At 42.8% G+C, this 16902-nt stretch overlaps 2 protein-coding genes and 1 long non-coding RNA gene across 9 annotated transcripts in view; all 3 read right to left on the bottom strand.

Moving 5' to 3' along the window:
• The window catches only part of itgb4 (integrin, beta 4), a 16202-nt gene extending 10904 nt beyond the window's left edge, over positions 1 to 5298 (bottom strand). For 2 of the 7 annotated variants that reach the window (XM_085903725.1, XM_085903729.1), the window contains exons 1-6: positions 5155 to 5298; positions 901 to 989; positions 720 to 802; positions 476 to 577; positions 207 to 411; positions 24 to 120 (exon numbers count right to left, since the gene is read on the bottom strand). In XM_085903725.1, the coding sequence (XP_085759851.1) occupies positions 24 to 120; positions 207 to 411; positions 476 to 577; positions 720 to 802; positions 901 to 976 (563 nt within the window). In that variant the 5' untranslated portion in view covers positions 977 to 989; positions 5155 to 5298. Of the gene's footprint in view, positions 1 to 23; positions 121 to 206; positions 412 to 475; positions 578 to 719; positions 803 to 900; positions 990 to 2727; positions 3276 to 4370; positions 4572 to 5154 lie in introns of those variants that run through there. The other 5 variants (XM_085903723.1, XM_085903724.1, XM_085903728.1 and 2 more) reach the window with 5 other exon arrangements.
• A 20-nt stretch (positions 5299 to 5318) lies between these two features.
• sap30bp (SAP30 binding protein) lies at positions 5319 to 13521 on the bottom strand. The gene is made up of 10 exons (XM_085903751.1): positions 13294 to 13521; positions 12577 to 12698; positions 12125 to 12175; positions 10362 to 10401; positions 8039 to 8127; positions 6676 to 6767; positions 6487 to 6599; positions 6354 to 6412; positions 5930 to 6026; positions 5319 to 5871 (listed from the first exon to the last, which is right to left on the bottom strand). Exons 1-10 carry the CDS (start codon positions 13388 to 13390, stop codon positions 5693 to 5695), a joined length of 939 nt encoding a protein of 312 aa, XP_085759877.1. The 5' UTR covers positions 13391 to 13521; the 3' UTR covers positions 5319 to 5692.
• A 1113-nt stretch (positions 13522 to 14634) lies between these two features.
• LOC147039086 (uncharacterized) lies at positions 14635 to 16037 on the bottom strand. The gene is made up of 3 exons (XR_015063367.1): positions 15837 to 16037; positions 15084 to 15253; positions 14635 to 15013 (listed from the first exon to the last, which is right to left on the bottom strand). It is a non-coding gene; the product is annotated as an uncharacterized LOC147039086 (long non-coding RNA).
• Between the last annotated feature and the right edge of the window lie 865 nt (positions 16038 to 16902).

Consider the following 16902-nt stretch of genomic DNA (forward strand, 5'->3'; position numbering starts at 1 on the left):
GTTGCTACCAAATTGTTTCCTACTTGGCGGGTCTCATGTCCGTTTGGGGCTCAATAACCTTGTCCACAAACTTTCCAAATCCGATGGTGTAGTCATCTGATAGCTTCTTCACCAGTGAGGCTGTAGGAAAAAAACAATCATGTCACAAACAGGACAAAAAGTAGCAAAGCCGTAGAGCCCCCGGCCCGGCACAGCCGCTCGCTCACCCAGCTCCTGACCCATCCTCTTCAAGTTATCCAAATCGTCTTCCATGGAGTTGGAGAAGTCCATAAGAATATAAAGATCCAGGGGGCCTTTGGTTGGAGCAAAGACTTCCATGTCCACCATCTTCTCTTCCCCCGGTAGCAGAGACATACTCATCTGCTGCGGGGACACCTGCGACTGGGCCATTCGGACGTTGATCTGTTCTTCCTGCGCGTGGAAAACCAACGAGTAGTCAAATTCGAGCATTTGTGTGTGATGTCAGAGGACTTACTCTTTCAATCCTCATGCGGCTTTTGGCCGTGATCACGGCCGCAGCGTTGCAGCCGTGAGCCATAATGTTTTCGTACAGGTCACAGCGAGGTCCATTAAAGGTCTGAAGAAGAAAGACAATAGCTTGAACAATTTTGGACTGATTTCCCTCCCAGATGTTGCATAAAATTTTCACGAGGGCTCTTTAGCCAGAAGATTTTTGGCTTTTCAATGCGTTCTTTGATGTTCCCATTTTCGGTTCTGACCTCATCAGGACAGTAGGCGCACCCTTTTCCTGCCTGCAAACATTCCGAGCAGGTTTTGGACCTGGTGGCATAGCAATAGTTGGCTGTGGAGGGAGGACAAACGGAAATTCAGAAGGTGGAGATGGACAAAACACAAAGTAAGGATAAAAGTGTGGAACCACAACAAAGAAGACGCACGTACCCTCAGCGTGAGAGCGGCTCACGAGAATGAGCAAAAGCCCCAGCCCCACCGAGAGATGTAACGTCCATCTCCCCATCGCCTTCCTGCACCTGAAATACAAAGTAGCTTGACTACAAGTACACAAACGACAAGGCTGGGGGGGAGTACGAAGTCCGAGAAAGGTATCACTTGAACCACCTGGACGTTCCCTGGGTCAAGGCCAAGCTAAAGTAAATAGAATCAGATATGCAGATTGCCGCAAGATCTCATTAATTACAGTGCTAAGCACATTTTCTCATAATATTGCATTGCATTTGCAACAACTTCATACTTTTATGATATGTTTCACGCAGCTCCAGCTGCTCTGATATGTGCAAAGGGGCAAATATAGGGTGGGGTGTGTTCAATATATGTTACACTCACGCGTGAAGAAATGAACAAAAGACAGAGGAAGTGTGGCCTGAAAATGGAAGAGTAATCATTTGGGATTATTCAATTTTAGTGTTAGTTTAAAAAAATATGGATGGCCTATTTATTGAGTGCAAGATTAAAACATTTGTCAAATTGAGCAGATTCTTTTGAAAGCACTTCCATTTTTATCCAAAGCATCAGCAACATTTTTTTTTTTCAATATTCACTTTGGTTAATCATCTAGAATAACTTTTGTGGGCAGACGCCACAAATGGGAAGAATGAAAAAGACAGAAAACAAATGACTACATAAAAGAAAGTCTATTTGTTCCGGGATGATTTACAATTCCAAGAAAGAATTTCTCCTCAAGGTGAGAGAATGAATGACCAGTCCAAGTTTAAAAAAAAAAAAAAAAAAAAAAAAAAAAAAAAAAAAACACACACATGGGAAAGACACCTTCACACCTCCTTGTGAGTGTGAGCTGACCACAAGGATGGTTTGGGAAGACAAATCAGTTTCTTTACGACAAAACATAACCATCAATCACAGAAACGTGCTAGAAAAAAAAAAAAGAATGCAGGTGTTCAGTCCACTGGCAATAATCATCATTTAAAATTCGAAGTTGTACTCGCGGCCATTTGAGTAAACGGCGCAGTACAGTAAAGTGACTCTGCCCTTCCTCCAGACAAAAACAAGCCATGGGAGGGGAGGGGCCTGACCCCACCGTGACACGTCAAAGGTGTTTGTCTCGAGTTTGCTTGGCCGGCTGACATTGACAACCAGTGTAAGCATCTTAGAACAAAAGAAAAAAAAAAAAGGAATCCAACACGGCATGCAGGGATCGACATCAACATTTGGCATTCTTTCATCTTTGTTTCCTGTGAACCAGTTTGTCATTGAGCTGGCAACCTGAACATACCTTTACAGAGTTTGCCTTGGAATTTAATCATTACCTTTGTTTGCTCATATGTTTGAGTTATTATTTATTTCAACAAGTTTGTCTCTTGTTCTTCTTCTAATGAAAGCACTGGGGAAAGAAATTGACTTTGCCACAGTTGTCATAAATACCAAAAGTGCTACGAGGTTGCCCTCTAGTGATACACAAAAGAATCACTGAATTAAATGTTTTAATTCTGCATCATGGTTTTAATCCAGTATAGTAGATTTGTTAACTCATTCACTAGCCCAGTTAAAAAAAAAAGGGATTGTGGATGATACTGGCAATTCATTTCAAACATTTCAGAACACGTGACATGAGATAAATGACAAATAATATTCAATAGTTGAATGTATGAGGAATCCTGCGGACGTCTTAAAGTTACAATGCAACTAAACCACCAGTCACGTTGCTCTCCTAAATATGAACAAGTGAATTGCTGTAAAAACAATGTCAACTTCAACATCATTTATGAAAAATGGATTTTAAAGCAAACTAACCTGTTCCTGATCCCACACCAGTCTGAGTTCAAAAGTCCAACAACAACTAATTGTGGGAGTGGGACTTGCACTGAATCCGCTTTGGCATCTGTGATCCAACAGTTTTGGAGAAAAAATGTCTGTCCACCTGCAGTGAAAAGTCAAATCTGCAACTCCTAGTATCAGAAAAGTTCTGCTTCTTCCCTCCTGTACAGTGTGCTCCGGTCAAATATTGACTGAATTGCTCATAAATTGAGGGACTCAAACGTGTGTGCGTGTGATATAGAGATTCCGAGTTCCTGACTGAGACTTTGTATGCAGTGACTTGAGCCCTCCTTAAACGTCAGCGCCTGCACACGCTCCCTATCCAGGTGAGTAGCAATGACACGCAGGGTTAACTCCCTTCCTGAACCTCTATCTCCTCCACACCCTGTTAGAAGTTAAAAGTTCCACACCTCTGCCACATTCCACTCCGACAGCCGTTACCTGTGTGGGCTTGAGCGTGGGGGCCAGGCCCCTCCTTCCATGGCTTCCTCCCAAACCCTTGGGAGTGGCACATGGAGCAGAACTCTGCCCTGAGGCTACCAGAAACATTGTGTGAATGTTGTGTTCAGGCAAAAAAAAAAAAAAAAAAAAAAAAAAAACTACACTCATCCCTGATGGTCATTCCTCTTGGTTAAATATTTGCTATCAACACAAGCTCATAAGTAGACTTGCTGCACGTGCCCAAAACAAAGCGTAGAACGTGACATTCAATCCTTCAAGATTTTTTTCTTTGACTGACCAATCAGAGGACGGCAACTTGAAACAAATCTTGGAGTTATCTAGAAAATCAAGTGATAGTGATGTGAATCATTGGCCGTCTCCTTCTGGCAATAAACAACGGCTATTGTGGAACCAGCCGTGGCCGTTACGTCTGCCAAGAAAAAAAAAACTCATCCCAGGAAGTTGGGCTACACATATATTTCCATCCTATAAAAATCCACCAAGGCTCACTGAGCCGCAAAGCGACAACGGGCGGTGCATTCCAATATACGTTGTTTGGCAATTTGGAGTTCAAATACGGAAATAAGTCATTCGTGATTGCAAAATGACATATTGATTTAATTGACTCATTATTTCATGTGAATCACTTGACAGGAAGTTGATTGCATTGTGTAAACCAATTAGACATTCCCGCCCGCGTTTCTGGAAACAAGACAACACATTTCAAGGGAAACTTCTAATTGTATTATGAGAAGGTTGTTTTTGTGGGAAGCAGTGGGTTAACCCAGCCGACGGACGTAAGAGAGGAGCCTTTTCTTCTCCCACTGTACATACCACAATGGCCAGTGTGAATAGTGGCATAGAAATTCCTGCCTAGCAACCAGATCGGGTTGACTACAAAAGCCAAGTGTGGGGAGGGGGACATTCTACACGGAGCTACTCATCTTCCTTCCTGACACTTTAGTTGTGATGCTGGTGTAAACAGCATTGAAGGATAAACGAAAAAGTAGAATCTATGTAAAACAGTCAATGACAAGGTACACCCTAAACTGGTCTCCATTTCGTCTGCAATTACTAGATTCTTTGGAAAAGCATTTTTCAAAGTATCACCGCCATACTCATTATCCATAGTTCCAACAATGTATCAATCATATGAAAGCATGAAGAATGTTACTTACAGTGAACAAGATGTTGTCCTGGTGAAGTGAAAGCATGAAGTTCCACGGGGGCTGCTACTGGAAAACTACTGAACTAAAATTAAGAGACAGTTATCTCTTGGCTTGCACACTCGGTGTGAGCCCGGTCGGAGACCTCCTCGCCAATTTACATGACCAAAAAAAAAAAAACTGTGCCTGCTTTTGGACCACTGAGTTCATTCACAAAGGAATACACCCCTCCTTAACTCATCCACCCAAAAATGATTAAATTAGCTGCAGAGGAGAGGACCACGGCAACCAGTCAGTGGCGTTTTTAGGGTTTTTTGAGGGGGGGGGGGGTGGAAAGAAAGAGTGCTGGGAATTTCCTTTGAATACATGAAACAAACTCTGTATTTGTAAAGCAGGGGTGAGGTTTTGCTTTATGCCCAATCGCTTGGCATTGAAATAAATGCATCACAAGTGTGGGTCGGATTGGCTGTACTTCCCCAGCACGTGCTGCCGTTTGTTTTGCCCACGGGACTAAGCTTCCGACCTGCATGTGTCTTGGACGCTAAGCAGTAAGCACCAGTGTCACGTCTGAATCTTATCACTTTCATAATTTCAGTTATATAACCGTGCACGCTCATAAAAGAACATGACACTAACAACCAGGGGTGACTTTAGTTGCATTCATTTGAATGCTACCATAAAAATGGCAACATTCACTGTGATGCAAGGAAAAAAAGTACAGGATCGCCAGTAGGTGGTACATTATATGATCAAAAATATGTATCGCTCATATAGAATGATATTTAAGGTGACTCACACCCGAGTGGCCCCTTCTGCGCACGGACATCGATGAAGACGATCATCGAAGGGTCAGAGGCTGTACCCTCCACCTGGAACATATGTAACTTTCTGAGGTTCTTCTATTTTCATTTCGATATCATGAAAATAATGCAAGAATATATACGACAATCACGAGAGGAATTCCGCTGAAAATATCGGATCCATTTATTTATCTTATCAGAAAGATGTCTAGTATTTACAACAGTAGAAAAAAAACAACAAAAACAAAAAACATGTCCTCAAAATGGCTTTTAGCTTTAAGAGGTACGCCGCCGCCGGCTGCCTCGGAACGTGATGTCTAATTTCTTATTTACAGTTAAGCTTGTTAATCCACTTCTTAAAGACTGCTGCCAACATGCTAAAAAGCAAAATCATGTATATGACAATCTTGCAGCAAAAGAATGAAACCTTATGCTGAGTATAGTTTCCATGAAAAAGCGCAGTTTTCAATCCCAGAGAAAGAAAGAAAGGTGTTTAACCGTGCCGTGCACCCCATCGGGCCCAAGCCGCTGGCTTCACTGTTTGGCTTTCTTAACAATGGTGCCCACCGCAGATATGACGGTGGTCTTGGTGCCGCTGGCCGTGGTGGTCACGGACACGACGGCCGGCAAGGTGGAAGTGGTGGTGATGAGCGCGGGCTGGGCCAACGTCACCGGGATGGCCGAGTCCCACTTGCTCTTGCGCTTCTGAGCATCTGTTGAGACGAGTCAGTTGGAGTCCCTTTGTTTTCAAAATGAAATGTGTTTGTTCACCTGTGGATGTGGAGGTTGTGCTGCTACTGCTGTTTGTGGTTGACGCTGATGCGTTGGACGGGTTGGTGCCTTTCTTTGTCCCCGTGACAAACTCGATCTGTACAAACGCAAATGAGCACATTTGAATTCGATCATTGGAATGTCCGGCTCCCGACTCCAAAGATCTTGCTTAAGGGTACGAGATGTATCTTTCACGTTTTGTTCTTCACACATTTTTGATTGAAACGTGCATAGCACATTACACAGCCAAGAGAAGAGCGTACATGTTCTTTCTAGTCCGCCTTCCTGACTAATATGCAGCTGCTGGAATGGTACTGATGACAGCATGATGTGTCAATGAAGGCTCTCCCTGTGCATACTTGATTACATTTACAGGCTTTACCCGGCATTAGCAATAGTTAGGAGCATATCTTCACGGGCTCACCTTGGTCCGCTCCTTTTTGGCTTTTTCCAGCTTGTCCATCTCCACTTTCTGCGCTTTCGCTGAAAATGAGTCGAATCCATTAGTATGCATCGGTAATCACGGCGAGATCGCGAAAGAGGGAGGACAAACGTACCGAGAGCTTCGTAGTAGGAGTCCTCTGACCAGCCGTGAGGATCAAACATATCTTTCGGGTAGTTGGTGCCCAGTTCATCTATACTGCAGAATTGAATGAGCTTCTCGTAGATACTAGAGAGAATGAAACAAAAACAAAAAAATGAAACCTAAAAGACAGACTATTGCTTCATTTAAAGTAGTGGCATACCTTGGGTTCCTGAATTCTTTTTTCTTCTGAATGTGGCTGTTGGTGTCAAAATCTCCATGGAGCTTTCTTTCGTAGAGCTTGTGGATCTTCTCCTGTTACAACAAACGAACCCAAAATATTTTTGGGGTACAAAATTACTTTTGGGTAAAAAACGGTTTCAATGAAAATGGTGCATTGCGTATTCATGTTCATGAATTGGTTGGTTTGTTTTTTTTACTGTACGGCCAATTTTGTGGTGGCAATTGTCTCCTTCATTCATTGGAGGTCTTTTGGGCATTCTCTATCATAGCAAGTGAAAACAAGTCCAAAGCTTTTCCAATTATCTTTACAGCAAAAAAAAATGTTGACGGAATTATCTGTCTGTCAAGCAGCCAGGAAATCATGTGCTTCCAGATAAGAACCTCAGCATGAAATTTGAGAACAAATTTGGAGGCTCATGACTATAATTGTTGCACAGTCCGTCGATGGTGAGGGAGGCATTTCCCAGGAATGATGAGTTCTCTTATCTCAATCGGGAGATACGTGCAATCCCACCCGGCAACCGAGAATGATTTCCCTTGCAATTTCACAGGAATGGAAGTGCTCATAGCGGATACATTCTCGCAATTGCCAAATAGCAAAAGAATGAAACAATTTCACTTTTGGAGGCCACGGCTACCCAGGCGCGACCGGATAGCCGAGGGAGTGCAAGCAAGCCTTGCTCGCGGGTTGAGCTGTTCGCTTACTAACTTCGCCTTTTGTGTCCCGACATGCCTCTGCGCCTTACGAAAGAAATCTTTGAATTTATGGAGACACCAGAATTTCAGGCCAGAGGCAAATTTAGATGTTAAGGTTTTCGCCGACTCTGCCGACACACCAATGACGAGCTAAATGGCAAGTCTGACCAATAGGGCAGATTACAAGTTGGACATCAACAGTGGAAGACATACAGAGCTATAAATCAAAGCTGAGGAATGCAGAAAACCCTTTGAGCTTTTCAAACCATCGCGACTGGCCTATTTGGAATTGTTGACATCTGGGTGGTTGCAGCCGCTCTTCCTGTCACTTTCAGGGATATAAACCTAATGTTGAATTTTTGTGGACCTGTTTTGGGAAAGTCATTTCCATCAATTCTAAAGAGCTTTGTTTTTATTTTCAACACCAAAGTGTTGCATAAGAGGCATGTGTTGACTGCTGCCAAGTCTTCAGCTTTGAATAGGACACTTTTATTAGGTGTGCACATAAAACTATTCCAGCAGCAGGAGGATGATGATGATGATGATGAGCTCAGACCTAATTGGGTATTGCTTCAACATAAGTTGGCTCCTGTTTGAATAATGATGGCAGGGAAGCAATGCGACCAACGAATGAATGCCTTGTCTACCTGTAGTTGGATGGAGCAGCGTCCCGGGGGCTCGGGTGGAATTCGGATCTCGTCGGGTGACATGTTTCGCACCTTCTCTGAGAAGAGAGCTGTGGAGAACAAAGAAAAATAACATGAGCCCAATGCTAGAAAAATGGAGTCGTAGGAAGTAAATGCTGGTGACTTGAATTGATTTGTCAGTTTTGTTGGACATGATGGAGTTAAAAGTCGACTCTTTTGCCACCTCCATCATTCCCTTAGGAACCAGCAGGTTTTGCTTTTCGCAGCGTGTTCTCTTGAAGCCAGACATTCCACTGTCACACCATCTCAAAACATGTTTTTTTGGCTTATTCAGGTGCCTGTCACATTCTGAGTGACTTTTGCAAACGGTGCGCTTCACGCAAGACAAGTTACGACTTGATTGGACGTCGGCGGATCATTTACTCAGGTAGCTGACTGCGTGCTTGGGAATGTTACCGTCAATCAAGCGCGACGGATTCTGTGTTTGAATGATTTTGTCATTTGCTACGACACAGGAAGGAGACAAAAGAAATCGCCGAATTGATGATATAAAATCTATTTGTAAAGATTCTCGGTTCCCATTTGAATTGGAGCGTTTTTTTAGATCACAGGTAGTGATGGGAAAATGAAGTTTCAAATTTGCTTCATGTTGTATTCTTAGATCAAATCAAGCAGCATGCCTGTTTAACTATCAATGGTCCGATTTATTCCGTTTCATATGGCAAAGTTGAACTTTAGGAGGGAGGGAGGGAGGGCTTTTCAGGCCTCTATCCCGGTTAGCGTGGTCTACTGCTCAAGCGTGACTCGGATCAGTACAGACTTGCCACCGCATTGCTGCTGTTGTGATAGGTAAACTCGCCCACTTGGCAGGCAATTGGGTCAAGATAATCTTGCACACGCCGTCGTCATCCACAATTTCATATTGTAGCTAGGACAAGCTTTGGGCATTGTGGCGTGACTTTATTTGAAAGTATTCCAAGAAATTTTGGAAGTGAGAATCAACCACGCACGCATCTGTGTGTAAGAAATAGCCGCTTCAAAAAGCAGTCCATAATAAGCACCCGTTTCACAATGGCCATCTGTTTTGCTCAAAAACAGAAAGTCAAAATCTGTGCCCTGCGGCGCCACAATGCACGTCCCTTCAGCGACTAGACAAAGAGCTGTCTTCAGCCTGATGACAGGAGAGGAGAGGCGGGCGCACTGTGACATTTACTGTCAGACAACACAGAGGAGCCGAGCCGAGCCCAGCCGAGCGCCGCCGCCGGAATGCCGAGTGTCACGCTCAGACCCCCACGTAACAGCCACGGAGTCATCTTGTATTTCAGACATGCTGCATTTCCTCTTGTTGATCAGTTAAATGAGGCTTTTGCGTCATCTTTTTTTTTTGGGGGGGGGGGGGGGGGGAATTAGTCAGCGCTTGAGTCTTTAAAAGAAAGGTGTAGTTAATGATAGCCTTAAGCACCAGGCCAGAATCAACAAATGGCTGAGTGGGAACGCTGTGTACTCTATGCAGGGTGAATAAAAGACCACTCCTTGTATCACTCATTTCCTGCCTGATCACTCACTCACTCACTCACTCACTCACTCACTCACACACACACACACACACACACACACACACACACACACACACACACACACACACACACACACACACACACACACACACACACACACACACACACACACACACACACACACACACACACACACACACACACACACACACACACACACACACACACACACACACACACACACACACACACACACACACACACACACACACACACACACACACACACACACACACACACACACACACACACACACACACACACACACACACACACACACACACACACACACACACACACACACACACACACACACACACACACACACACACACACACACACACACACACACACACACACACACACACACACACACACACACACACACACACACACACACACACACACACACACACCTGCACGGGTCAGTGATTACTCACTAAGCGTTGCCAACTCCTGTGTTCGACCTTCATGACCCATCTTTCAAACGGCAAACAAAGAGCCTTTCAGAACTCAATACGAGTCCAGTTAGTGTTTCACACGTTGACAGCACCCAAATGTCACTGAAACGATTAGGGTGTTGTTTTTTTTCATTTTGTTTTGAATTGGATTTTTTTTTAGATGTGCTTTAGAATTGCATTACGTAGTTCTGTTCCTCCATTTTGAGAACAGTGCACAATTTTTCTTATTTTCTAGACAAAAACAAAATGTGCAACATCCACCTTTCTGTGCGCGTTTACACTTACCAACAAGCTCGTTGGGATCTTTAGTTTCCACTTCTGGTACCTGTGGGGAAAAAGCAAAGGAAGACAAACACATTTCACTTCATGAGCTCTGCAATGGAGCTTCTAAAATAGCGGAACAACGGAACCTGCGAAAGCCTGCAAAGGTTATCTCCTAATTGAACATATCATAGAAGCAGACACATTTTTTTTTTAAATGAAAAAGCAGTTTAGGAAATTGATGGATGGATAAAATATTTAGTTTGGAAAAAGGTGGAGCCTTTCCCAACCTCTAAAGTATGCTGCATATTGTGCCAACATTGACTGCATAACAGGTTGAGCACAAAGAAACAGTGCTGTTATTCACGGGCATCATGTTATCACTTAGCAACTGCACGGGTACATCAAAGTATTGTTCCGACTGTGGCCAACTCGCATGGCCTGACACGAGGGTGGCAAACACAAACGTGCAAGCTCAGCAAACGTGTGGCGGTGATCAACTTCATGCCACCTAGCGGAGCCTCTATCAAAACGTGAGCAGTCAATTTGTTGTTATTTTCTGTTCTTCTAAATCTACAAATACATCAGATTGGTGATCGGTCATAGCAATTTTAAAAGTGCTGAGCTTGAAACTGACTTGCCCAATAAGAGCTCAGAAGTAGGTCGCTTTTTTCCCCCCAGACACCCTGAAAAATGAGGTTTTTGCAGTGTGCTCAGCAGAATTGCAAAGTCATGACACATATCATTTGTGGTTATCATAAAATTTCTGGTTTATGATAATAAACCTAATTTATGGTTCTCTAATTAAAATCCATTACTGCTGGCAACCATTCCAGAGCGTACCTGGGCCTTTAGCCCAAAGTTAGCTGGATAGGCTCCAGATCACCTGAAGCCCTAACAGGGGGGGGTAAAAATGGATGGATGGATGGATGGATGGCTTCTGCACTTTAAATGCAGAAATGTTGACCCCATCCTTTCCTGGAACAAGAGCATCGACGAGGTGGCAAGATGAAGACTTTACCTGCACACTGACTGTTACTTTTAAACAGCATGGGGAAAAAAAACACGGCCATTTCAATTCAGCAAAACTGCAACAAGTCATGAATAATTGTTTTCCCATTTAAAAAGAAAGTGGCAAATGAAAAGGTTGATCAATAAACACAGATACCATTTCAAATGGTTTCAAGATGGAATATTGTTAAGACCGTAATTCGCATGGGACGTGCGTCGTTAATCGCTGCAGAATTTAGCAAAGTAGAGCACAAAGGCATTAGCTGTGCTTAAACAATGGTCCACTTCTGATGAAATCAACACTGATTATCCTTCCTGACCTTCCTACCCAGCGCCACAGCTAAGAAAAATAAAAGTGGAAACTGTGCTTGGATGCTAACCTACAATTATGCAGATATTTTGACTTCTCTTCCGAGGGAATGCTGACAAACATGTCGGTGCAAGTCATACTGAGAACTCTCATCATGGCACACGGAATTTCAATCATGTAATAATCGCTGTCTTTTCTCATATTGAGGCCAAAGAAGTTACAAAACATTACATTGTCTTCTACTTGCAAACTTGAAATAATGTCTTTCCGTCCCTCTGTAGATTTTGAAGTGCAGCATCAATCTGAGTGGAGAGCACTATTTGAAGCCCAACAGCACCACCTAGTGTGCAAATATATACTAGGTGTGAGTGGCCACTCAACCCCCTTATCACTTTTGGGTTAGATATTAGTGATGATTCAAGCAGGCATGACCTTATAAATTCCATTCAGTCCTGTGCTCAAATACCTCAACTTCATCTGCGTCCCTTCCCTCCTCAGACTCGTCATTGGTCATTTCCTATAAAAACAAAAATGCAAGGGGGTTAACTCCTTCAAGATCCGACGGTGAAGGAGATGGCAGGGGGGAAACAGAGCGGCTGCACTGATCGGATGACCTAACTATTCTAGACTGAGACCAGTTATGGCGCCAAGGTGCCGCCGTGGTTTCTCACCGATACACCTATAAATACAAAACCAAAACGGTTGCACAGATGCGACCAGCCTTTCGAGGGGGGCAGGGGGGGGGGGGAAACTTCCATCAGGGAGTGACAACACTGACAATAGAGCGAGGGGGCGACAAAGGTTTGGGGAAAATCATGTAAAAAAGATGTTGCAGTTTGAGCTGACCGGCGACTAACAAAATCAGCAACAGGATCTATTTGACGAACCCGACAGCCATTTCAGAAGTCAAATATTTACCGAGTTGCTCTCTCTGCTGTCTTCATTTCCAGATTCCTTTTCGACAACATCCTCAGTTCGAATGAGGTCCTCATCGCTGTAGCCAAACACAAGCCCTCCTGCTCCCGTGTGCTCCTCCTCTTCTGATGAACAGGAACAAACATAAGAAGGACAACAACCAGTTAGAAGAGGAAGCTTTTCAGTTAGACACCAAACAGACCTGTTCATCATCAGCAGCAGGAATTGAAAAGCAACGTATGCATTGCACTGTTGCAAAAAAGATTCAGACGAGACGAATGTAGACAATCATATAGATTTTCATTGTGTTTTGTTTTGAATCTACTTCCGATAGTCAGTTTAAAACAAAACAATTGATTTGTTCAATATTTATTACAGATTTTACGTTGGTTCCCTACTTCACAAATTTGCAGTCCATTATATTTACGCAACGTAATGACGTCATCAACAGTGCGCCCAAGTGGGCTTCGTTCATTTTACATGACTAATTAATAAGTGAACGATACAATCCAAATTTTAAACGTCTGTACATTGCAATGATGCAGTGGGGAATACGTGCATGATTCCGAACACAACGATACAACTCAACATCTTCTGAAATGCATTGGCGGTTAGCAAGTGGCTAATTTAGCGACCACATGAAGCTAAAGTATATGATCTAACGACAGAATACAATGTTGTAGCCCTTTATTTTACACAATCACATTTGTCTCTACCGACCTGTCTCTTCTGGTTCGGGATCAGAGTCATCGGGTTCCGAATCGTCCCCATAGTCCGCCAAAGAAGAAAGGAGAGCACTCTTCTTGGCACTCGCCATAGTTTCGTGAATGGAGCTTCACCTCCGGGCGCAGAAAATTAACGTCATAACGAGGCTATGACTTAAGAGCCAATGAACACTGGGAAATGTAGTTTAACGGTGACTACTCAATTTCAACGCCAAGTGACTGTTTTATCATTAGAATTCGACCAAATATCTCGCAGATTACATTTCAATGGGTAAAAGGTTTAACCGTATATTGGTTGTAAAATGTTGACAATGATAAACAGAAGTCAAATTTATTCCGTAGAAATGTTCAAATGAGATCATTGTTTGCAAAGTTGCCATGAAAAAAAAAAGCCTTAGTTCAAACTCCCCAATATTCCTCCAAATGTCTCTCATATGTCTAGATGACATCACATTTGCGCTTTCTCTGCTGCTGCTGCTGCTGCTGCCAGTTCTTCTTCCTCTGAGTGTCCTCTCCTGTGGCTGGGCTGCAGCAGCATCCATACAACAGAGCAAAGATGATCAGAGATAGCGCTCCCAGCACAAACACCAGCATGACCACGAAACCTCCCAGCGCCCAGGGCTCTTGATTCAAACGAACGAGGAACCATTCTATCCAGTCGTCCGCTTGCTGCTGTCCTGGTACGCTGCACAAAGAGATAAACCCTCAGTTGAGGAACAATCTGGGTCTTTTGAGAGAAGCGCATACCGGCCGGCGTACGGTGAAGACAGAGCATTAGTTCCAAATCATAGCAAATGATTGAATGTATTGCATTGACAGTTGTTATCCATTTCAACCTGCTGATGTCAACAACCATTGTCACCAAACACATTCCAGTTCAAAAACTCACCTCTCCACAGCCATGTCCTACTAAATGGTTCTCTCACAGCTCAGTGAGTTTGAACAAAGTGTGACCATAGCTTATGTCAATAGGGAGTTAGTTTAGAGCGAGACCCTGGTCATCCGGCAGCTGGAGCAGTCCAAGCCAAATGTGACGCTTTCCTAACTCAGCGTGTATGCAGAGAACAAGTAGGCCTCAAGCCTTTCCAACATACGCAACAAAAGTTAATGTTTACCCAAAATATTGACTGGTTAAGACAAAAGAGGAAGTTGATAATAAACCCCGCCTATGACTTGGCTGTGTTTAGTGAATCCATATTGACAATAAAAGAAATATATATATATATATATATATATATATATATATATATATATATATATATATATATATATATATATATATATATATATATATATATATATATCAAATAGTACAATACCCTAGATTTTCATCATAGTTTATTCGTAGAAAATTTGTGGGCAAAAAACATGCGCTCTCTGACATGCTCTTATAAAATATGATACAAGAACAAGTATAACATTTATGACATTTCTCGCATTGAGACATGTACACTTGAATACAACAAAACACAGAATAACAAAGGATATTCTGATTGAATTTGAGTCTTGATCATTTCTGATGATCCCAAAAGATCTCCAAAAACAGAAGAAAGAATGAAAAAATCCTTGCTCCGTGTTGTTCATTTGGGAAACGATTTGTCCTTTTCTTGATCTTCAAATGGCCTGGTGCGGTTCCACCCTGGAGCTTTGATAATTTGACTCGGCACAACAGCAGCACTGAAGGCAAGGGACCATCATCAAGCTAACGAACGTGACTGGGAAAAGAGAAAAGCCACATTATTAAGGACACACAAAAGTCATGGAATACACTTCAACTTGACTTACTGACAAAGAGAAGGATCACGCAGAAGCCTCCAATTTCAAGTGAAGTGGCTTCTGACAGATGCTGAAGCTTCTCAAGCACCTTCATGATGTCTCCATCCCCGAGAGCCATCCTTGTACCCGCCGAGGCGATATGCTCAAAATGCTCTTTTGGGAAGATGGCACTTTGCTGGCTAAAGTTAAATGGAAAAGAGACCATAAGAGTTAGTGGCTCTAAAAGCAACATTTTATTTTCATCGACGACTCCACCCTTAACCACGCACAGTCTAACTACGTATAATTATATCCTCCTCTTCCAAGCCTGAAAAGAACATTTGCCTTTTAGCCTTTGGATCTAGATTGCTCACTTCTTCACATTTGCCACCTAAACGTGTTTATCAAGACTGTATGATCATCCCCAGAAAAGAAACCTAACCTAACCTAACCGTGGGTGTGCATTGGTAGCTATAAACAGGACGGCCTATTTCAAGCCTGCGCACTGGAGCAGCCGTGTGCCACAGACAACTGGACATGAACGTCGTCAGTATGCAACTGGAGAATGCCTCAAATAGCTGAGTCAAGTGAAATGAAAGAATTGGAATATGGTTAAAATGCTTCCATTTTGCAGATCCTTTTAGGGGACGGAACGCTCAAGTTAAATAAAAATGACAATAAAAATCTACACCAACTTTGGCTACATCCCCAAATAAAAGTAAACAATTGAGCTCTGTGTCACTTTTCAGGCAAATCCAACAGCAAGAATGACGTTTCACTCACTGTGCTAGTCTGGCATTGTCGCAAGTACTTCACATTTCTGCATGTTGGCAAAAAACCGACGGGAATGTCAACCAGACATATTGCATGCACTGGGCAGTCAGTAGTTAACGTGCTCATTTGACTTTCAGCTTCACGTGGAAGTGTGCTCGAGTGACGTTTGTGACATTTGTGAGTGATAGTCATGCTTGTCATCCGCCACTTACGTGCACTTTATGGCATCATTTTAAAGACCCTCAAGTCAAAATAACCAATGAAAAACGAGTTTAGCGCGTCATCTTACAAAGGCGAAATCTCATTGGCTGCCATACGTGTCAATCAAACACGCGGCCCGATAAAAAGTTGTTTCGACATTTCTAAGTCAGTAAAAGTGGAGGAGGTCGTGTGCGCTGCAAAATCTGCTCCTCTCATATCTACAATCTCAAAATACGTTTGGCTTTTGATGTTCAAAATATACAACTTTATTGCCCAAAATAGAACTGTACTGTCTTTTTACTCTTCAAACCATTTTGTTTCCAATATTGAAGCTATTGTTTCATCTTACATTTTTCAATGAAACTGCACAATATAGGTCAACTTTCCCACTTTTCAGTATGACCTACTCCTTTGCCTCAATCAAAACCGATCGACCGATATTTATCGATACAGAAATCGATTTCCTGTGGTTTGGAGCCTTGGCTGTCTTTCCAGCTGTGAACCACCTGCTAAATTTAGTGAGAAGACTGTGTGACCTCTGTGCCCCTCGGATGCTGAATATAATATGTGTACTATTTAACGCTAATGAAGAAAAAAACGTTTACACCAAGATCAGGGTGTACACAAAGCCAATTTGACTTCTGATAAGATGATAGAACCGTACATGCAGTGCATTTGGTAAACAACAAGTTAGGAATTGCATACTTACTTCAGCTAGTTTCAGTCAAATTTGATCCTGCAATGTTTTGCAGACCTCTTCTTCAGTGCCTCTTTTTTTCCTGCAGTCGTCAAATTAAGATCAAGACTACTTGCTGGATGTCTGCAAGAGTGTTTTTAGGTCGCTAGTGTTTCCCGCAAGAACATTTGGTCCAGA

Source organism: Syngnathus leptorhynchus, chromosome 22 (genome assembly GCF_054491065.1).
Source record: "Syngnathus leptorhynchus isolate UIUO chromosome 22, UIUO_Slep, whole genome shotgun sequence".
NCBI lineage: Eukaryota > Metazoa > Chordata > Actinopteri > Syngnathiformes > Syngnathidae > Syngnathus > Syngnathus leptorhynchus.